General features: G+C 39.1%; 1 protein-coding gene across 1 annotated transcript in view; it reads left to right on the forward strand.

Annotated features, from left to right (window-relative positions):
• UBR3 (ubiquitin protein ligase E3 component n-recognin 3) overlaps positions 1-23,782 on the forward strand; it is a 1,090,259-nt gene that overhangs the window by 881,693 nt on the left and 184,784 nt on the right. The window contains 1 exon segment of the mRNA XM_053698420.1: positions 9,396-9,501. Coding sequence (XP_053554395.1) covers positions 9,396-9,501 — 106 coding nt within the window.

Below are 23,782 nucleotides of genomic sequence, written 5' to 3' on the forward strand. Positions count from 1 at the left end.
GATGTGGTGACTTTGGATGCACTTTTTGATGAGGGTGGGTTTGTCTGAAAGTTGAAATCATAGACAACCATGAGAATTTGTACCCATCCTTGAAGGGAGCATCCACATTCTATCCTATACAATCTGGAGGGAAAAAAAAAAACAGAAAAGGGTGGAGAATGATTTAAACAAATTAGCCTATTCTATCGATAGGTCTCAAAAAGCAACATGAGTAAGCAAGAAAAATACACCCTTAAAACTTCGTCAAAAATCGAGACCCTTCGTCATAAGGGCGGCCGACGAGGGGGGTCCATTGTAGAGATTGTGAATTTTTTGTTCATGAAGCATTGAGACATTTGGACAACCCCTGACAATATAGAAAGTTGGTGTTTAATCCCACAGTAAAGTTCCAAAGAGAACTTCGGCACCTCATAGACGATGGTAGAGAAGATGGGGTTTCTGGATCAGAACACTTGCCTTTTTCTATACAAAGAGAATCCTAGAACCCCCATCTTCAATCACCTTCCTAAAGTGCATAAGTCCCTGGTAAACATAGAGGGAAGGCCCATCATAAGTGGAAATTGGATCTCTTCTCCAACCTTTATCCCAATGCTTGATATGATATTACAGCCATTTATAAATAATCTTTTGAGCTTTTTGAGGGACACAAAGCAGTTGCTCTCTGAAATGGAGTCCCTGGTTTGGGAAGAAGAGTATGGCTAGCTGACCATAGACGCCAAATCATAATATTTGTCTATACCGCACGATAAAGGGTTAGAAGCCATAGATTTCTTCCTCAAATGGAATCAGGGTTACAGCAGAGAATTTAGGATGTATACATTGAGAGTCACAAAGTTTCTGTTAAAGCATATTTTTTTCTCCTTTGAATTGATTGCAATCTCCAGAGATGTTGAACAGCGATGGCCCTCCTACGCGAACCTTATATGGACTGGAGGGAGCTGTTCCACATCTTTGGAGATAGCAATAGATTTAAGTCCAAAAGTGTTGCTGGTGGAGGCCCTTAACAATACAATGGGTCTACAGTTTACATTTGCGTATGGGGCTAGTAGCTATCATTTTCCTAGATGTAACCAAAAGGGAAATAATAAAAAAGGTAAAATTGAAGTTGAGCTTTATAGGAAACCCATTACAGGAAACACACTCAAAACTCTGTTTTGAAAGGACAGTTTACTCGGTTACACAGAAATTGCAGTGATGACAAAACATATGCGTTGCAAGCCAGAGATTTATCTAACAGGGTCCCACTACAGAGGCTGTAAGAAGAAAAAAACATTGATAAGGTATGCAAAGAGGTAGCCAGTCTTGACAGGGCAGTACTCCTGAAAGATGATGAGGAGAGAGGTTGGACCAAGGAAAAAGTCACTGGAGTGGTGACTTTTGTCACGCAATATAGCAGACAATATTATAAAATTTGCAATGTAATAAGCAAGCACTTTCCTATGTTGAAAGCAGATGATGCTTTGGTAAATGTGGAGAATGGATGCAGATTTGCATTCAAAAGAGGTAGGACACTAGGCAGCACCATTGTACCCATACAGCTTAAACCAAGGACACCTCATCAAAGTTCCTGGCTCCTTTGCAAAGGGGGTGTATAGATGTAGCTTTCACAATTGTACAGCCTGTGGCCACCTGGAAATAGGGAACACCTTTAAGAGTGCTATGACTGGTGAGGTCTTTGAGCATAAAGCATGCTATAATTGTAGATCCACATGCGGTGTATCTCTTGAACTGTAATATCTGCAAGATTCAGTATGTTTGCCTCACCACTAGGGAGGTGAGGTCTAGAGTAAGAGAGCACTTGAGTAATATTAAACAGGGGGATCTGTCGGACACCTCTAGTGCAACACTTTAAGACCAAGCAGAATAAAGAGACAAATGGTCTTACTTGGTCCATAATTGAGGTGGTCAGGACTGACGCCAGAGGTGGGGACAGATTCACCCTGTTAGCTAAACGAGAGGTCTTTTGGATTCATAAGTTAAAGACTAGAATCCCGTGGGGAAGAATTCAGAATTTGACTTGATCAACTTTTGTTGTTGATGGTATGCGCTAATGTTTGGTGATTACCTGTACTAATTTGAATCATCTTACATTTGTAATTGTTTATTTTAACAATATCCCTCTTGTGATTATACAATATTATTATTTATGAAATCTATCGTAATAGAATTATGCAACCTAATTTTTTGACAATCCAGCACTGTATAGTTATGGTGAATCTATTTACTATTGCCTAGATTTAGGAGTTCTGCGTTAGCTGTCAAAAGCAGCGTTAAGGGGTCCTAACGCTGCTTTTTACCGCCCGCTGGTATTTAGAGTCAGTCAGGAAAGGGTCTAACGCTCACTTCCAAGCCGCGACTTTTCCATACCGCAGATCCCCTTACGCCAATTGCGTATCCTATCTTTTCAATGGGATCTTCCTAACGCCGGGTATTGAGAGTCTTGGCTGAAGTGAGCATTAGACCCTCTACCGACAAGACTCCAGCCGCAGAAAAAAGTCAGTAGTTAAGAGCTTTCTGGGCTAATGCCGGTTCATAAAGCTCTTAACTACTGTGCTCTAAAGTACACTAACACCCATAAACTACCTATGTACCCCTAAACCGAGGTCCCCCCACATCGCCGCCACTATAATAAAATGTTTTAACCCCTAATCTGCCGAACGCACACTGCCGCCACCTACATTATCCCTATGTACCCCTAATCTGCTGCCCCTAACATCACCGACACCTACATAATATTTATTAACCCTTAATCTGCCCCCCCAACGTCGCTGCCACCTACCTACACTTATTAACCCCTAATCTGCCGACCGGACCTCGCCGCTACTCTAATAAATGTATTAACCCCTAAAGCTAAGTCTAACCCTAACACCCCCCAAAATTAAATATAATTTTAATCTAACGAAATACATTAAATATTATTAACTAAAGTCTTCCTATTTAAAACTAAATACTTACCTGTAAAATAAAACCCTAATATAGCTACAATATAGCGAATAATTATATTGTAGATATTTTAGGATTTATATTTATTTTACAGGCAACTTTGTATTTATTTTAACTAGGTACAATAGCTATTACATAGTTATTTACTATTTAATAGCTACCTAGTTAAAATAATTACCAAATTACCTGTAAAATAAATCCTAACCTAAGTTACAATTAAACCTAACACTACACTATCAATAAATAAATTAAATCAATTAACTACAAGTACCTAGAATTAAATAAACTAAACTAATTTACAAAAAAAACAAAACACTAAATTACAAAAAATAAAAAGATTACAAGAATTTTAAGCTAATTACACCTACTCTAAGCTCCCTAATAAAATAACAAAGCCCCCCAAAATAAAAAAAATCCCTACCCTATTCTAAATTAAAATAGTTAACAGCTCTACAGGGAGTGCAGAATTATTAGGCAAGTTGTATTTTTGAGGATTAATTTTATTATTGAACAACAACCATGTTCTCAATGAACCCAAAAAACTCATTAATATCAAAGCTGAATAGTTTTGGAAGTAGTTTTTAGTTTGTTTTTAGTTATAGCTATTTTCGGGGGATATCTGTGTGTGCAGGGTGACTATTACTGTGCATAATTATTAGGCAACTTAACAAAAAACAAATATATACCCATTTCAATTATTTATTTTTACCAGTGAAACCAATATAACATCTCAGCATTCACAAATATACATTTCTGACATTCAAAAACAAAACAAAAACAAATCAGTGACCAATATAGCCACCTTTCTTTGCAAGGACACTCAAAAGCCTGCCATCCATGGATTCTGTCAGTGTTTTGATCTGTTCACCATCAACATTGCGTGCAGCAGCAACCACAGCCTCCCAGATACTGTTCAGAGAGGTGTACTGTTTTCCCTCCTTGTAAATCTCACATTTGATGATGGACCACAGGTTCTCAATTGGGTTCAGATCAGGTGAACAAGGAGGCCATGTCCATTAGATTTTCTTCTTTTATACCCTTTCTTGCCAGCCACGCTGTGGAGTACTTGGACGCGTGTGATGGAGCATTGTCCTGCATGAAAATCATGTTTTTCTTGAGGGATGCAGACTTCTTCCTGTACCACTGCTTGAAGAAGGTGTCTTCCAGAAACTGGCAGTAGGACTGGGAGTTGAGCTTGACTTCATCCTCAACCCGAAAAGGCCCCACAAGCTCATCTTTGATGATACCAGCCCAAACCAGTACTCCACCTCCACCTTGCTGGTGTCTGAGTCGGACTGGAGCTCTCTGCCCTTTACCAATCCAGCCACGGGCCCATCCATCTGGCCCATCAAGACTCACTCTCATTTCATCAGTCCATAAAACCTTAGAAAAATCATTCTTGAGATATTTCTTGGCCCAGTCTTGATGTTTCAGCTTGTGTGTCTTGTTCAGTGGTGGTCGTCTTTCAGCCTTTCTTACCTTGGCCATGTCTCTGAGTATTGCACACCTTGTGCTTTTGGGCACTCCAGTGATGTTGCAGCTCTGAAATATGGCCAAACTGGTGGCAAGTGGCATCTTGGCAGCTGCACGCTTGACTTTTCTCAGTTCATGGGCAGTTATTTTGCGCCTTGGTTTTTCCACACGCTTCTTGCGACCCTGTTGACTATTTTGAATGAAACGCTTGATTGTTCGATGATCACGCTTCAGAAGCTTTGCAATTTTAAGAGTGCTGCATCCCTCTGCAAGATATCTCACTATTTTTTACTTTTCTGAGCCTGTCAAGTCCTTCTTTTGACCCATTTTGCCAAAGGAAAGGAAGTTGCCTAATAATTATGCACACCTGATATAGGGTGTTGATGTCATTAGACCACACCCCTTCTCATTACAGAGATGCACATCACCTAATATTAATTGGTAGTAGGCTTTCGAGCCTATACAGCTTGGAGTAAGACAACATGCATAAAGAGGATGATGTGGTCAAAATACTCATTTGCCTAATAATTCTGCACTCCCTGTATTACCTTACCAGCCCTTAAAAGGGCATTTTGCGGGGCATGCCCCAAAGAAATCAGCTCTTTTGCCTGTAAAAAAAACACAATACCACCCCCAACATTACAACCCACATACCCTACTCTAACCCAAACCCCCCTTAAATAAACCTAACGCTACCCCCCCCTGAAGATCTCCCTACCTTGAGTCGTCTTCACTCAGCCGAGCACCGATGGACCAAAAGAAGACATCCGGAGCGGCAGAAGTCTTCATCCTATCCGGGCAGAAGAGGACATCCGGACCGGCAGACATCTTCATCCAAGCGGCATCTTCTATCTTCATCCATCCGACGAGGAGCGGCTCCATCTTCAAGACCTCCGGCGCGGAACATTATCTTCTTACCGACGACTACAGACGAATCCAATCAGCCAATAGAATGCGAGCTCAATCTGATTGGCTGATTGGATCAGCCAATCGGGTTGAACTTGAATCTGATTGGCTGATTCAATCAGCCAATCAGATTTTTCCTACCTTAATTCCGATTGGCTGATAGAATCCTATCAGCCAATCGGAATTCGAGGGACGCCATCTTGGATGACGTCACTTAAAGGAACCTTCATTCGTCGGTAGTCTTCGGTAGGAAGAGGATGTTCCGCGCCGGAGGTCTTGAAGATGGAGCCGCTCCTCGTCGGATGGATGAAGATAGAAGATGCCGCTTGGATGAAGATATCTGCCGATCCGGATGTCCTCTTCTGCCTGGATAGGATGAAGACTTCTGCCGCCCCGGATGTCTTCTTTTGGTCCATCGGTGCTCGGGTGAGTGAAGACGACTCAAGGTAGGGAGATCTTCAGGGGGGTAGTGTTAGGTTTATTTAAGGGCAGTTTGGGTTAGAGTAGGGGTATGTGGGTGGTGGGCTGTAATGTTGGGGGGTGGTATTGTGTTTTTTTTTTACAGGCAAAAGAACTGATTTCTTTGGGGCATGCCCCGCAAAAAGCCCTTTTAAGGGCTGGTAAGGTAATATAGCTGTTAACTATTTTAATTTAGAATAGTGTAGGGAATTTTTTTTATTTTGGGGGGCTTTATGTTATTAGGGGGCTTAGAGTAGGTGTAATTAGGGGTTAATACATTTATTAGAGTAGCGGCGAGGTCCGGTCGGTAGATTAGGGGTTAATACTTGAAGTTAGGTGTCGGCCATGTTAGGGAGGGCAGATTAGGGGTTAATAATATTTTTATAGGGTTTGCGAGGCGGGAGTGCGGCGGTTTAGGGGTTAATACATTTATTATAGTGGCGGCGAGGTCCGGTTGGCAGATTAGGGGTTAATAAGTGTAGGTAGCGGCAACGTGGGCGGCAGATTAGGGGTTAATAAATATAATATAGGGGTCGGCGATGTTAGGGGCAGCAGATTAGGGGTACATAGGTATAATGTAGGTAGCGGCGGTGGACGGAGCGGAAGATTAGGGGTTAATAATATAATGCAGGGGTCAGCGATAGTGGGGGCGGCAGATTAGAGGTTAATAAGTGTAAGGTTAGGGGTGTTTAGACTCGGGGTATATGTTAGGGTGTTAGGTGCAGACTTAGAAAGTGTTTCCCCATAGGAAACAATGGGGCTGCGTTAGGAGCTTAACGCTGCTTTTTTGCAGGTGTTAGGTTTTTTTTCAGCCCAAACTGCCCCATTGTTTCCTATGGGGGAATCGTGCACAAGCACGTTTTGCCAGCTAGCCTCTACCGTAAGCAACGCTGGTATTGAAAGTTGAAGTGGTGGTAAATATGCCTGTACGCTCCCTTTTTGAAAACTAACGCAGCCCTTCAGAGAACTCTAAATACCAGCATTGTTTAGAAGCAGCGCTAGAAAAAAAACACGCGTAGCTAACGCACCCCATTTGGACGCAAAACTCTAAATCTAGCCGTATGTGTCTATTACATAAGGAAATATTATCTATGTGCCCAATAAGTGCACCTCAAAAATAAGCTTTGGGCTCAGCTGCTTGAGATATGTAACATAACACTAATATTGATTCTCTTTATGTATATGTTATCATTGTTTTTAGGATGTTGGATTTCAGAAATACAATGAATATAAGCTTTGCCTTTAATTTCTGAGCATTTTTCTTCTGGTAATTATGGCAATGATGCTTGTATGATATTGATGTTATAGTTTTTCGCTGGCAAATGCATATACCGTATGCTAATATTGAATTCCTGCCCCTGTATACTATATTGCATCTTTGTTCTGCAGTGTATATATATATATATATATATATATATATACTTGAAGGTGAATATTTGTAATCACAAATATTTGTTATCACTTATTTAATATGTACTACATTGTAATCCAATGAATTTTCAGGTGCATAGATGTAGATGAGGTAGCAGTCACGTTTTTGTTTTTAGCCAATGATATGGCTTCTTAAGGTTCAAAATGTATGCACCTGGAGAGATACCCTAGCTACGACTATGGCTGAATGCCGAAATGCTTCAGCGGGTAATGGACGCTACCCTTCTACACTCATGCCCCTTCCTGAGTGCTATTTAGTTATTGCATGCCGTTCTTATTTTAATAAAGAAGTTGACTGGTCCCGGTGCTCCAGTGTGAATTTTTATTACAAATGGAAGTACCACAGTAGGCAGCTAAAGAATTTCCCTGCAATCTCTGGCTGTCATTCCTGCACTCAAAACTATGAAATCAATCAAGATCGCCAAAAACTCCCTTCCCTAGCTTCCAGAAATTTTCCATTGACAGTTTTTCACAACTAGAGGGCGTTAGTTCATGTGTGCCTTTATAGATAAAATTGTGCTAATATGTGGGGTTACCTAGGAGTCAACACTTATTGGCTAAAACGCATGCCTTTCAAAAGAACTAAAATAAAGGGGGCAGTCTGCAGAGGCTTAGCTACAAGGTAATCACAAAGGTAAAAAGTATATTAATATAACCGTGTTGGTTATGCAAAACTGGGGAATGGGTAATAAGAGATTATCTATCTTTTAAAAAAATAAAATCTCTGGAGTAGACTGTCCCTTTAAGTGCTTAAGTTGGGGTGTCTTTGCCTCCTCCTTGTTGCCAGGTGATGTATTCCCATATGTAAGAATGGATTTTGTGGACTCTCGCTACCATTAGAAAGAGAATGGTTTACTGGCCACAACATAAAGGTCCTGCCATGGCCATCCCAGTCCCCTGACTAGAACCCCATAGAAAACCTGTGGGGTGAACTGAATAGGAGAGTCCACCAGCGTCAACCTCAAAATTTGAAGGATTTGGAGAGATTCTATATGGAGGAATTGGTCTCAGATCCCTTGCCATGTATTCTCCAACCTCATCAGGCATTATAGGACAAGACTCAGTACTGTTATTTTGACAAAGGGAGGTAGCACAAAGTATTGACTAAAAGGGTGCCAATAACTGTGCCATATATATATTTAACAAAGATTTTTTTTATATAAACCTGTGTTCTGTTTGCAATTGTTTGATATCCATGAGAGCAGGGTATTTTTGTGTATTTTTTTAACAAAATATCAAAAGGTTAAACAATAAAGACAATTTTTCACAGCCTTCTGTGCTCATATTTACCAAGGGTGCTGTAGATGCAAAGAAATATATTGCTAAAAATAAGTATAAGTTTGAAAGAATAAATTGATAACTGCAACCCAAAATCAAATACTCAATGTTTCACTATTTAGTCTTCAAGCAGCTCCTTTTCCAAATGTGCTGGGACAACATAAGATATGAAAGCATGAGAAAGAATAGAGAGGATCCACAAAGTGAATTACCCAGGCAGTAAAATGTTGATTGTTGTAGTGAATTTCCATAGAGCACCTCTAAGGTGCACTAATAAATGCAGGCTAGAAGCTTACAGTAACCCAGCTTTGCTGATCTCTGGTAGTCAGGAACACCACCAACCAGGAACTAGGAATATATGTGCTTTATTAAAAATCAAACTGTGAGATTTTCTTACTGTTTTCTCTAGAACCAATCAATGGTTATAAAGGGGAAGCAATTGTTATCTCCAATTTCTTTGTGTGATGTCATTGAAGACATTCCCTCTAGGGGGCAGTGTTCTATTTCTTTTTATGTAAGAAAAATGAAACCCGAATAAAAAAGAAACACTTTTTTTGAAAACTGATAACATAATGAAATGAAGTGGATTGATTGAGATATTTGTACATATTTTGACCTTGATATGTGTTTTGTCATTGGTAATCTGTCTCACAAATATGAAACTGTCTGGTTATTACAAATGAATGTTTTGTTGTGTACCATATATCTAAAAGTATAAAAAAAACTTGATTGGAACAAACCCAGAAGATTAAAACATAGAGCAGCATCTACTTTGTTAGCAGTTTCAAATTTTTTTTCATATATACTTTTATATATATATATATATATATATATATATATTACTGATTTATCTTAATTGATGTTTGACACTTTATTAAAATATCAATCTATAATTTACTTTGCAGATCAGCTCTTCCACGTTTTAGCCATGCACATGCGGCTATACAGCATTGACTCTGAATACAACCCCTGGAAAAAGTTAACACAACTTTTGCCAATGAAAGATTCACAGTAAGTCTTGGAAATTATAGCTACTGTCTATTTAATTGTCTAGAATCTATTTAATGTCATCATCAAAAATATCTGGCATGAAATCTAAAAAATATTTGTGCAAATAGTGCTGATCGAAATTACTCATATAGTTGCACACTATTATTATGATTATTAATATTATCAGGTATTTGTCGAGCGGCAAAACAGATTCGGCAGCGTTACATTGTATGTATATAGTTATTTAATTTATTTTTGTTTCCAAAATTTTCCTCATTTTAGTTATTTTCTATACTTGGAATTAGGAACAAACTACCCCAAAGTCCTTATCTCTTTCTGACTTAAAAAAGTGTGTGTGTATATATGTGTGTATAGGTCTTTTCAATTGATTCTTTAATGGAACGTTTTCGGGGTTCATCAGCATGAACAAATAACCAAATATCACACAATTTATAGTGTATCACACAGTGTCTCACCAAACAAAAGTTGCTTCCAAAAGTGGGCCAAAATATCGAGCGTGGAACGCATCTTACGTTCCACCGTGATCATGTCAACCGGAAGTGATGTCACTTCCGGTTTCGCAACATGATTAAAACATATATACAATGCTTTGTGTTTCATTTAATAGTGATCTACATTGTGCTCAAAATTACCTTATAGGTATGTGAAAATGGTGCCAACAATCACAATGTTATTAGCTATGATCTGCAAATCAAATATGATCGTGTAAATAAACCGTCATGGCAACCGTAGCCATGGTTACAATACATGCCCAAAACAGTGTATTACTATAATAGTGAATTGTCTAGTGCAGCAAGTGTATATAGTGACAATAATTGCTAGGCATTCTGAGTCACGTCCAATCACAGCTATGCACAATAATCTATATACATAAATAAATAAAAAAGGGAATTAAACATAAAAGTAAACATAAAAAGTAGCGGTTCTTGCTGTGCTTGTTATCAATACATTTAGAAATGTGCACTACCTGCAGGATAGTACATATACAGTATGTCCATGAAATCAATTTGCAACATTATTCTGTTGTGTTTTACCCTGAATATAAAGATCGGTAAATGATGTACCATAGCTAGTTAAACATGACTTATTATGTGAGCGTTCAAAATTAGCAAACAACAAAGTGCATCTATTCCTCTGTATGTTAGTGATATAATACAGGTATGTGGCCCACTGAGAAAATTCACTTAATGATATAGTGAATTCACAGAGGGATCTGGATTAACATACCAGGACCAAGTGAACGTAAAGTTTTGAACCGGGGTTTATCTTTTGTGCCTAGCGCAGCCCTTTCTGAGTTTGATTTAAAATTGGACCTGTATAAATTGAACAAATCACTTAAGATAAGAGAGTTTTTTCAAAACTCCACATCTAGTTCAACTAAGACACAGGTAGAACTTCAATGTAAAAACCCTAGCTCTTTTGAACCAACAAATAGCAGTGCAAGTACTAAAACTTTTATTAGACTGGTCACCCAAGACCTTGATACAGCCAGACAACAATCCCTTTGGACACATAATATGTCTAGGGAAGAACGACAGGCGATCAAGACCCTTCAGGACGATCCAAGTATAGTCATTAGGCCCGCCGATAAGGGCGGTGCCATAGTGATACTCAATTATGAGGATTACCGCGCTGACATTTTTACTCAGTTGACAGACATACAAACTTATTCCGTATTACCTAATGATCCCACCACAAGGTTTAAAGCACAATTGGATGCATTGATCCAGATGGGTTTTGAACAAGGCTGGCTATCCGAACATATTCGTGATTTTTGTATCACCACTTACCCTAAAATACCTATCCTATATTCCATCCCTAAGATACACAAAACACTAGATCATCCACCAGGCCGCCCGATTGTGTCAGCAAGGGATTCCTTGACACAGCCGGTGGCAAAACTGGTGGATATCTTACTACAACCTGTAGTTAGGGAGGTAAGATCATATATCATGGATACAGGTGACTTCATACGTAAGATACGGACTGTTGACGTCCAACCTGATGACCTATTGGTCTGTTTGGACGTCAACAGTCTGTACACTATTATTCCCCACACTGAGGGTCTGAAATCAATTGAGGAACAAATAACTAATAACCCTCTTTTTGAGGGCCCACCAATTAAATTCTTTCTTTCTTTGATAGAATTCTGTTTGTATAAGAATTACTTCAGATTCGAGAAGGATTTCTATTTGCAAACAGCTGGTACAGCCATGGGTTCCTCCATGGCCCCCGCGTACGCCAACCTGTATATGTCTCAATTTGAAAATCTGTACCTATGGAACACTACCAATTTGGCAGTAGTATGTTATTACAGATATATTGATGACATCTTCATGGTATGGCGGGGGACCATGGAGGAACTACAAATTTGGTTTGAAACATATAATACAGCCACAAGCAATGTTAAATTTAAAATGACGGTTGATACACAGTCCATTAATTTTCTGGACTTGACTGTCCTTTAAAAAAAACATCAATTGGGCACGGACCCTTATCATAAACAATACCGATCGAAACTCTATTTTGAGCGCTGACAGCTGTCACCCCCCTGCCCTTTTGAAGGGGTATAGTCAGATCTCAATTTGTGAGAACCATGAGAAATAATTCAGATATACAAACTGGAGTCTCCCAATTGCAGGAGTGGGAGAAAGATTCCGTGAGCGGGGATATAAATCTTCCATTATCAGAAAACATGATTACAGCATCCTTACTCAAGAAGAAATGATCAAGCCCAACACCAAAAGAGAGACTTGAGTAATAGATTAATTATGACCACTACATTTACTCCAACTACCAAAAATACCGGACCGTATTCTACATCAACATTGGCCTATCATGACGTCAGACCCTAAGTTAACATTCACACCGGCAGGTACAACAATGGTGGGCTTTAAGAGGGCATTAACTTTAAAGACCTCTTGAATGGCGCAACTGATCAACAAAATCTAGCCTACACCACAGGGCTAAAATAAATATCAAAGGATCATACAGATGTTTTAGGCTGTACACACGTTGGCAATGGTTTGGTCAGTACTAAAACCCTTTCATCACCCACATACCTAATCGAAGATATGTGATTAAGCATTCTATCACGTGCACTACCAAACACGTGGTGTACCTACTCTTTTGCCCAGTTCATGTTTTTTACGTAGGTAAAAACTACAGGCACCTCTACGTGAACGAATGGCAATACCATAGGCACGCAATTAGATCGGGCACTTACACAGGGGGATGCTGACCAGCCTGTTGCACGCCCATTGTGCCAAGCAAGGGCCATGCCGTTTCTTCAATGCGCTATATCCTCATCGACCACATACCCCCACTTGACCGGGGAGGGGATAGGAGCAAGATATTACTTAAACGGGAAGCCCAGTGGATCTTTTAATTGAAGACCATACATCCAGGCGGATTAAAACACTACCCCAAGATTTCAAAAATCTTACCTAAGTTATAAGGTAGTGCTACAGGCTTGGGGCTATAACCCAGGGTCATTGTGGCTACGTTTTAGCTCCCAGCTCTATGGCTCTGAGCGATGTGAGCTGGTCGCTACCGACACACCCGGGTGGAGGAACATCTCCCCCATCTAGGTTGTGGAAGCCTGGTCCCTGAGGTGAGATTACCCAATTTTGCACTTTATACCTTAAGCCAGGAATAAACCATGTCACTGCAAATACTAAGGAGTTATAAGATGGACTGTTCTTATATGTCCACACTTGGTCCACTACAGGTTGGACATTGTTACCTGTTTCATCTTGGTGTTATACAGCGATTGCATCCTAGAAATAGTCTAGATACATTTCCATACACCATATTAAATACCAAACCAGCTAGAGGCCATATTAATATACTACAGAAATAGAGGTACAATTAATATTGTCATGACCTAGTATGCCTCTCTTGGTCTAGTATGTTAATCAGATCCCTCTGTGAATTCACTATATCATTAAGTGAATTTTCTCAGTGGGCCACATACCTGTATTATATCACTAACATACAGAGGAATAAGATGCACTTTGTTGGTTTGCTAATTTTGAACGCTCACATAATAAGTCATGTTTAACTAGCTATGGTACATCATTTACCTTATCTTTATATTCAGGGTTAAAACACAACAGAATAATGTTGCAAATTGATTTCATGGACATACTGTATATGTACTATCCTGCAGGTAGTGCACATTTCTAAATGTATTGATAACAAGCACAGCAAGACCGCTACTTTTTATGTTTACTTTTATGTTAATTCCCTTTTTTATTTTATTTATGTATATAGATTATTGTGCATAGCTGTGATTGGACGTGACTCCGATGCCTAGCAATTATTGTCATCTATATACACTTGCTGCACTAGACAATTCACTATTATAGTAATACACTGATTTGGGCATGTATTTGTAACCATGGCTACGGTTGCCATGACGGTTTATTTACACGATCATATTTGATTTGCAGATCATAGCTAATAACATTGTGATTGTTGGCACCATTTTCACATACCTATAAGGTAATTTTGAGCACAATGTAGATCGCTATTAAATGAAAACACAAAGCATTGTATATATGTTTTAAGCATGTCGCGATAACCGGAAGTGACATACCTTCCGGTTGACATGATCACGGTGGAACGCAAGGATGCGTTCGATGCTCGATATTTTGGCGCACCTTTTGGAAGCAACTTTTGTTTGGTGAGACACTGTGTGATACACTATAATTTGTGTGATATTTGGTTATTTGTTCATGCTGATGAAGGGTTGTGAACCCCGAAAACGTTCCATTAAAGAATCAATGAAAAGACCTGAGAGTGCATCTGACTGTGTTACTTATATTTGCACCCAGGCGGTTGTCTCTTGTGGGCTGAGCTGGAAAATTGCTTGAATATATATATATATAATATATATATATATATATATATATATATATATATATATATATATATACATATATATATAATACCACAAAGAGCTAAAGGTGAGTGCACTGAAATAAACCGCCAGAAACTTAAGGTCGAAACCAAGGGCCACATCGGCGCCCTCTCCGAACACAGGACAGATCAGTCCCAACAAAAGAGTTTGCAGTCCCAAATGTAAGCCAATGCAAAAGTTTTCCCTTTTACGTGTATACTAACAAGGATGAGGTGAAGTAAAAGCTCATATTGGAAGGCACATATGAAGCACTTTAGTCGGAGCAATATAAAAAGTTCATACCTTTATTTCATCGTGTAAGAAAACACACTAGCATTCACAAGCTTTGTGATTACCAGGAGACACAGGTGCTAACGGAGGGTGACGTCATCTGGCGCGTTTCATGCCGGTGTCGTGGCTACTTATAATCCTATTGGATTATGGTCCGCCCCCCTACTACATGGGGATCACCTGTATTTACATATCTCAGTGTACATAACAAACATGCAACATTATTACACAATATTAAAAACTACTGTGTATGTTGTAACTAATGTGTCAGCTTAAAATTATACAGTCCAAACAAGGATTGTATCAAATAGTATATACTATAACTATTACATATTGACAAATGCGAACCCGAGCAGTATTAGGTTATTTGTGTAGAAATCATACATAGCATTACGTTTTGGATAACTTGATATCCATCACATAAAGTTCTCACTAAATTATATTGCTCAGGTCGCTTACTGTCAAAGATGAAATGGAAACCTCTGTCTTAGTAACTACATACTACATAAAACAAACCATACTTAACACCAATTATCTATATACTAAACCAAGTGCATTACCTACACTAATATTTTTATGTTTAACTTCGACCTTGTAGACAAAGCAGTCATAAACATGCTGTATTTTGTTTGTTTCAATTCACTATGTGTGCACAGTAGGTGTTATTTAAAATTTAATGTGTTGTAGACACTATATTTAGTTAAAAATAGAAAAAAATTAAATTAGGAAGGACTTATTATATATCATTTAGAACATTAATCTAAGGAGGGGGAGATTAAGGAAGCAGATCAGAGAGCAATAGAGAGGCTAGAACAGGTCTTAGAAACACCTATATTACTTTCCCTAATAAAGGTCTATGTCCCATCTGGAATTTATTCATTTTGTCTCTTTAGTCCCTAGGTTGAATATCCATTTAGCTCTCTTATCCAACAAATTTCTAAATCTGTCTCCCCCCTCTATTATTTGAGGGTACAAAGCGCCAGTAAGCATAAACGCGTCAGTTGACGTCACCCTCCGTTAGCACCTGTATCTCCTGGTAATCACTAAGCTTGTGAATGCTGTGTGTTTCTTACACAATGAAATAAAGGTGTATGAACTTTTTATATCGCTTTGTCTAAAGTGCTTCATATGTGCCTTCCAATATGAACTTTACTTCCTCACCTTGTTTGTATACCACAAAAAGGGGAAGTTTTGCATTGATTATATATATATATTATATATTTATATATATGTGTGTGTGTATGTATGTATATATATATATATATATATATATATATACATGCACACAGACACGCCACACACATACTCATAGACATTTTTTGAAAGTCAATCAATTTTGTTATTTATATTGATATATATATAATATTAATCTAATGATATAATGATTTACTGATATAATGAATTTATCATTTGTTATTTATTCTATATATAGGTATGATATATATATTTATGAGGTTAGTAACATCTATTCAGCATGCATAGTATCAGTTCTCAATGTGCTTTTAAATAAGTGAAAATAGATATAGCCAGAGAGGAGTCGTTTTTCTGTATTTGCCAAAAGCACAGGTAGCAGGTAACCAGCAGGCTATGATTACGGCCCAGGTGTGGGCCGGAAACGCGTAAGCAAGGTGCTTACACTTCCTCTCCTTGAGATTGTCCCCCTAGGTTGTCTTTTTGACCTTTTTACTGGATTTTTTACAATAAAGTGAAGTTTTATTCTACATCAACATTTGTTTCCTTGGTGGATTCTTCTTTCAAATACTTCTGGGTTTTTGGATGGTCATAAGTTTATATTAGAGAAACTAAGGCATAAATGAAAGTTTTAGTACAAGAGTTTAGTTTGTATTCACAAACCATATAACAAATTGCACACAAAATAAACTTTCAGTTTTAATCACAATACTAACCATTTTTACCCCCCAAAAATAAGTTGTAGTACTTAATTTTCCTTCATGTTTCAGATGGAGCATACAATTATAAATAACCTCTCCAATTTACTTCTATTATCTAATTTGCTTTGTTCTCTTGATATCCTTTGTTTTAAAGCATACCTAGATTGCTCAAAAAACAGCGATGCGCTACTGCTTATTGGTGGCTGCACATGTATTGCTCCTATCATTCACTCACCTAATGTGTTATCCTGCTTTCTATAGTGGATTGCTCCTTCAACAAAAGGATAACAGGATAATGAAGCAAATTTGATTATAGAAGTAATCATGGAAGTTGCTTAAAATGCTGTGTGTTATCTGAATAATGAAAGAAAACATTGGGGTTTATTGCCCCCTTTAAATAAAAATCAGTCATCAGAGTGAGAAGCAGCCATACAAAACAGAGAAAGCACATAGTGTGGAGTACCTTGAATTTGAAAACCCTAATATAAACCTGTTAGATGCTTAAAAGATTATAAGTTTAATGATTCTCACCAGGAATTCTCCTGGAAGAAAGCAAAGGATGAAAGTGAATGCATAGCGCAGACTATTACTGCGTTTTAGAAGCGTTATACAGAGGGATTGGTAACAAATACCTGCTGCCTTGTGAACTATGGTTAGCTCATACTATACTGATTCCCCCATTTTGGGTTCAACATCCTTCTCCAAAAAGATCCTTGATTGTCTGTTTCTAAATTAAAACAGTCATGACAAGGGCATTAAGCAGGGCTCAGGGAGGGAATACTGCTTTTCTCCTCTATCTCTCATTTTTCTCCCCTCTTCTCACTTAGATTAGTTTGTTTTTGTAAACTGAGCCCTATGTTTAAAGTTGTTGTGTGCACGCATCTTTTATATAGAAGCCACCCCCCTCCCTAGTAACTTGAAATTTGTGCGGTAAAAAGTTTAAAGGACACAGCACACAATATATGGAAGAAATTTGGCAGAGCATGCGCTGCACTGTGCAGCTCAATCGGGGTGTTACCATGCATTTGGAGGTGCCATAACAACCCAGCACCCCCAAAGAAATGTGACTGATAGAAGCATTCATTGGAATATAGGTACATAAGTTGGATTGTTTGCTTTCCATTTTCCAGCATTAAAATACATCAGTCCAATATCGATCCTCTAAATAGAAAAAGTGTCTTCCAAAAATATTTAACTATTTATAATATTTTCTTGCCTCAATGCTTATCTACTTTACACGGATAAAGAAAAAATAATAAAGTCTTTATCTATGGTAATCATAACTTTTGGTTATAAAAAAAATATTATAAGGGTACCTTCATTAGAAGAATGACATGTGGGGGAATGCATATAAAATGGTCTTTGCTCTTCTCTTTCTTATTCTGCACAAGTTTTGATTGCTGCACTGTAGGACTATAAAAACAATCACTTTCTGCTAGTAACCATCTATTCTACCCTTTCAAACCATGTATTTTCTTGTATAGAGAGAGAGAGAGAGAGAATTACTTTGGTAGCCTTCTTTACTTTTTATATGTAATAGTCTTTAATGATAAGTATTCTCTGTAGATATTTTCATGAGTAGTATTTTTGTCAGTTTTTTTTAAACAGTTTCTTTACGTCATATTTAAAATATTGTTGGATCTAGAACCATTTTTTAAATGTGATACTTTCAGCTTTTTATATTGAAACATGTTCATAGTATCATTTTGCTATTTATAGTTTTATGCTTTTGAATACTGCTTTTTGAATGATTTCTACAAAAAATATTGAATTTATTGCAAAGCCACAAATTACATTATATCTGGACTAATGTTGGTGGTCTCAATGAAAAGTATTGGCTAAGTTGTCAGTGTCCCAATAAGTAAAACAACAAATTAAAAAACTTGGAATGAACTCAATCATTTGCACTCAAATGGGAACCTAAAATAATGTAACATATAACACTGTTAAAAGATAAATTGTTTTGTAGAAGTTCAAACAGTTTTAGGCATATTTTACCTTTTTTTCACATATAAGAGTGTGGGTTTTTTGTTTGTTTTCTTCCCGTTTCTGTTTTTGCTACTGGCTTTTATAAACATTTACTCAGCATCGTCTGCTTAACTAATGGTGTTTGCCATCTGAGATCACTTAAACCACTTGCTCATAAATTTACATCTCTCTAAGAAGCTGTATTTGGCTAAAAGCATTGAGCATGTTGCTGCAGTTGCAATTCTGACCCAGTTGGTGATGCTAGGAATTGAGCTCTCTGTGGGCTTGGTGGTTAACATTACCTTGCTTTGTTTAGCATATTGACCAATTTCAAATCTCAAATAAGCAGATTTTTCTTTCTAATGACACGGTGAGTCCACGGATCATCATAATTACTATTGGGAATATCAATCAGGAGGCAGCAAAGAACAGCAAAGCTGTTAAATACCACTCCCCTTACCCCACAACCCCCAGTCATTCTCTCTGCCTTCAGCAAGGAGATGGTACTGTTTTTAGGTGTCTGAAGATTCTTCAATCAACAGTTTATTATTTTTAAAGCAGAGCTGGTTGTTCTGTTTTTTACTGGGGTCTAACTGTGCTGTGGTGGCTTTTGAACACTTGGAAAGTGGTGGGATTTTTAATTTCACTGTGCAATTCCATGTTTGGTGCTGCCCTATCCGGAATCCCTGATTAAGAGTAGTCAGTTCTTCATTTGTTCCACAGGTCTATCCGTGAGCTGCCCTGCTGCCTGGCAGATTTGACTCAGGTAAGTGCCAGTTTTTATTTTCTTTATTTAAAGAGAATTTGGCACTTTGATGGGTAACAGGGACTGTTAAACCAGTGTGGGTTTATGTTTGGGCAGTATTTGGGCACTGTGTAACACTTACGAGAGGCTCTGTATGGTTTTTTAACCAGCTTTTTTCTATAGGGGAAAATAGCAATGAAGCCGGACTTTTAGTGATGGCCCATGAATGGGAGGGGCTATTCTGAGGCAGCAATTCTGTTTGTTTTTTTTTCCGGATCACTTCCTTGTTTGTTCCAGTGTGTGGTTTCTCTGGGAGCTAAGGGCTGCTTTTTTTGTAGTTTGCATTTCCTTTCAAGGGCTGCTGGGTCTGGATCGTCAGGAGTATTTTCTGGGCTTCAGGGGGTCAGGTAGGCACCTCAGCAGGGTCTGTTGAGGTAAGGAGGCTGCTTGAAGTTGTTTTTTAGCTTTAAAGGCAATCTTATTTTTTTTGCAGTAAAAAAAAGTTGCATTTTAAAATTTAAAGGGACAGTAACGTTTTTTATTTTCAAATTTTAGGAAGCCAATTTGATTTGTTTTTGGTTAAGATGGAAGAGGCTTTGCAGGTGGTTATATGCAGCTTGTGCTTTGACTCTAATGTGGAACCTCCAATGCCTTTTTGTTCCTCATATATTGAGGAAACATTACGTATGGGATAAGATTTTTTTAATCTGAGCCCATCATTTGCCTAAGGTGGATGCTGTTCAGGCTTTCTCTTTGTGTGTCCCATATTTCAGTGTCATCTCATGCAGTGCCCAGTGTTTCTACTCCAGTTGGAGTTTCCTTGCAGGACACTGCTACCCCAGATATTCTCTGGGGTAACTCATGTCCTGGCAGCTTTTCCTGCGTTACTGGGGAAGCGTAAAAAGGAGATATAAGGATTCAGTGAAGAAGGTATCTGAATCATGTATGGCTATGTTGAATGTTTCTTCCCATTGGTCTGAGGGGGAAGATTTTTTCCATGGCATCTGAGGGGGAAGTTTCAGACTCTGATAGTATAGTTTCTGATTCTGAAGTGGGATCTTTAGATTTAAGCTTGAGCACCTCCGGACGCTGCTTAAGGAGGTTTTGGCTACTTTGGAGGACTCTGATACTACACTAGTAGTTACTCCAAAGAAATCTAGTAAACTTAACACGTTTTTTGATGTTCCCCTCAGAGGTGGAGGTTTTTCCTGTTCCCTGACCGTGCTTCTGAGATTATTGCACGTGAGTGGGAGAAGCCTGGGTTCATTTTGTCCCCCTTCTCCGATTTTTAAGAACGATGTTTCCTATTGCTGACTTTGTTAAGGAGTTTTGGCAGACCGGTTCCTAAGGTGGAAGGAGCGATTTCCACTTTGGCTAAGAAGGACCACTGTTCCCATTGAGGATAGTTGTTCTTTTAAAGATCCTTTGGATAGAGATTTGGAGTCGTTACTTAACCCTTTAAGGACACAGCTTTCAGTTTGCTCAATTGTTTTATGACGGAAAAATTCCGTCATATGTCCTTAAGAGGTTAAAAGGATTTATGTTCACCAGGGTCTGGAATGGCAGACCTGCGGTGTGTATTGCTACTGTTACCAGTGCGGCAGCATATTGGTTTTGATGCTTTGATTCTATTCAGACGTATGCACTATGGATGAAATCAAAGATAGGATTAAGGCTCTTAGGTTAGCAAATTTCTTTATCTCGGATGCCTCTTTGCAGGTCATCAGATTGGGTGCAAAAATGTCTGGTTTTTTGCTATTCTGGCTCGCAGGTCTTTATGGTTAAAGTCCTGGTCTGCGGATGGGTTGTCAAAGTCTAAACTTTGTCTATTCTTTACAAGGGTAAGACTTTGTTTGGGCCAGGCTTAGCTGGGATTATTTCTGATATACGGGAGGTAAGGGTCCTTTTTCTTCCTCAGGATTAGAGAAACAAGTTTAAGGGACGCTAAAGTAATTTTCTTTCCATTCAAAACTTTTCAGACAAGCCTTCCTTTGCCAAGTAGGAACAGTCCAAGTCCTCCTGGAAGTCCAATCAGACTTGGAGCAAGTTGAAGCAGTCTAAGCCTGTCTTTGACTCAGTCAGCATGAAGAGTCTGCCCCGGTCCGGGAGCGGATCTTGTGGGGGGCAGACTTTCCCTGTTCGCTCAGGCTTGTGTTCGGGATGTTTCGGATCTCTGGGCAGTGGACATAGTGTACCATAGATACAAATTTGAGTTCAAAAGTTTTCCTCCTAGGGGCAGGTTCCATCTTTCAAGGTTATCTGTAAACCAGATAAAAAGGAGAGGCATCTTTTAAAATATGTTCAGGATCTGTCCGTCCTGGGTGTGATAGTTCCTGTTCAAATTCAGGAACAGGGTCTGGGATTTTATTCCAATCTGGTTCCCAAAAAGGAGGGAACTTTCAAGCCTGTTCTAGATCTCAAGATTGTAAACAAGTTTCGCAGAGTTCTGACTTTCAAGATGGACACTATTCGCTCCATTCTTCCTCTGGTTCAGGAAGGTCAGTTCATGAATGTTGTGGATCTAAAGGATGCGTATCTACATATTCCTATTCACAAGGATTATCACAAGTTTCTTAAGTTTGCGTTCCTAGACATACATTTTCAGTTTGTGGCACTTCCTTTTGGCCTGGGTAACGGCTCCCAGGATTTCTCAAAGGTTTTGGGAGCGTTGTTAGTGGTTCTCCAGTTGCGGGGTGTTGTAGTGGTGCCTTATCTGGACGATATTCGGGTTCCGGCGTCATCTTTTCATCAAGCAATCTCCCACATAGAGTTGTTGTCTTTTCTGCGCTTCCACGGATGGAAGGTGAATTTAAGGTAAAGTTTCTTGGTTCCATCTTCAAGGGTGGTATTCTTGGAAACCATTATCGATTCTCTAGAGATGAAGGTTTTTCTGATAGATTCCAGAAGAACAAAGATCTTCAACTCTTGTCTTGCCCTTCAGTGCTCTCCTCGGCCATCAGTGGCTCAGTGTATGGAGTTAATCGGTCTGATGGTGTCCGCTATGGAGATGATTCCGTTTGCTCGGTTCCTTCTCAGGCCTCTGCAGTTATGCATGCTTAGACAATGTAACAGGGATTATGCGGATCTGTCTCAGCGAATCGTTCTGGATTAGGTGACAAGAGATTCTCTTCTGTGGTGGGTGTCTCAGGTACACCTTTCCCAGGGAACCTGCTTTCGTAAACCTTCCTGGGTGATTGTGTCACGGATGCCAGCCTGCTGGGTTGGGTAGCTGTCTGGGGTTCATTGAAGGCTCAGGGTATATGGATTCGGGAGGAGTCACTTCTTCCCATTAAAATCTTAGATCTGAGGGCAATCTTCAATGCTCTTCTGGCCTAGCCTCAGTTAGCTTCAGCCCAGTTTATCAGGTTTCGGTTGGACTATATAACGTCGGTGGCTTTCATCAATCATCAGGGAGGAACTTGGAGTTCCTTAGCCATGTCACAGGTAGCCAGGATTATTCAGTGGGCAGAGATCCACAATTGCTGTCTGTCTGTGATCCACATTCCAGGGGTGGACCATCAGGAAGCGGATTTTCTGAGCAGACAGACGTTTTCATCCGGGACAGTGGGAACTTCACCTGGAGGGGTTTTGCCAACTTGTTCTCAAGTGGGGGGCAGCCAGAATTGGATTTCATGGCATCTCGTCAGAATGCCAAGCTTCCAAGGTTCGGGTCGAGGTCAAGAGATCCTGGCAGTTCCTTGGAACTTCAGGCCAGTGTTTTCTCAGTTTGCTCTCTTTCCACGAGTCATTGCTCAAATCAGACAGGAGAGATTGTCAGTGATTTTCTTTGTTCCTGCATGGCCTTGCATATTTTGGTATGCGTATCTGGTGGAGATGTCATCTCTTCCACCTTGGAGTCTTCTGTTAAGGAAGGACCTTCTTCTTCAGGGGCCCTTCCTTCATCCAAATCTTGTTTCTCTGAAGCTGACTGCTTGGAGTTTGAACGCTTGATACTATCTAAGCGTGGGTTTTCTGAGTCGGTTATTGTGTCTATGATTCGGGCTTGCAAGCCTATGACTAGAAGAATTTATTATAAGATATGGCGTAAATATCTTTATTGGTGTGAATCCAAAGGTTATTCTTGGAGTAGAGTTAGAATTCCTAGGATTTTGTCTTTTCTCCAAGAGGGTCTGGAGAAGGGGTTAGTTGCTAGTACCCTGAAGGGTCAAATTTCTGCTTTATCTATTTTGTTGCACAAGCGTCTTTTTGTCAGGCCTTAGTTAGACTCCAGCCTATGTTTAAGTTTACTATTCCTCCATGGATTTTTAATTTGGTTCTTAGTCTTTCAGCTGGCTCCATTTGAACCTATGCATTCTTTGAATATTAAATTGTTATCCTGGAAGGTTGCTTTTTCTTTGGCTAGAAGAGTTTCTGAGCTCTCAGCGCTGCAGTATGAGTCTCCTTACCTTATTTTTCATTCTTATAAGGTTGTCCTGCGTACTACCTTAGGTTTCCTTCCAAAAGTGGTTTTGGATAGGAATA

This window comes from Bombina bombina, chromosome 1, assembly GCF_027579735.1.
Source record: "Bombina bombina isolate aBomBom1 chromosome 1, aBomBom1.pri, whole genome shotgun sequence".
NCBI lineage: Eukaryota > Metazoa > Chordata > Amphibia > Anura > Bombinatoridae > Bombina > Bombina bombina.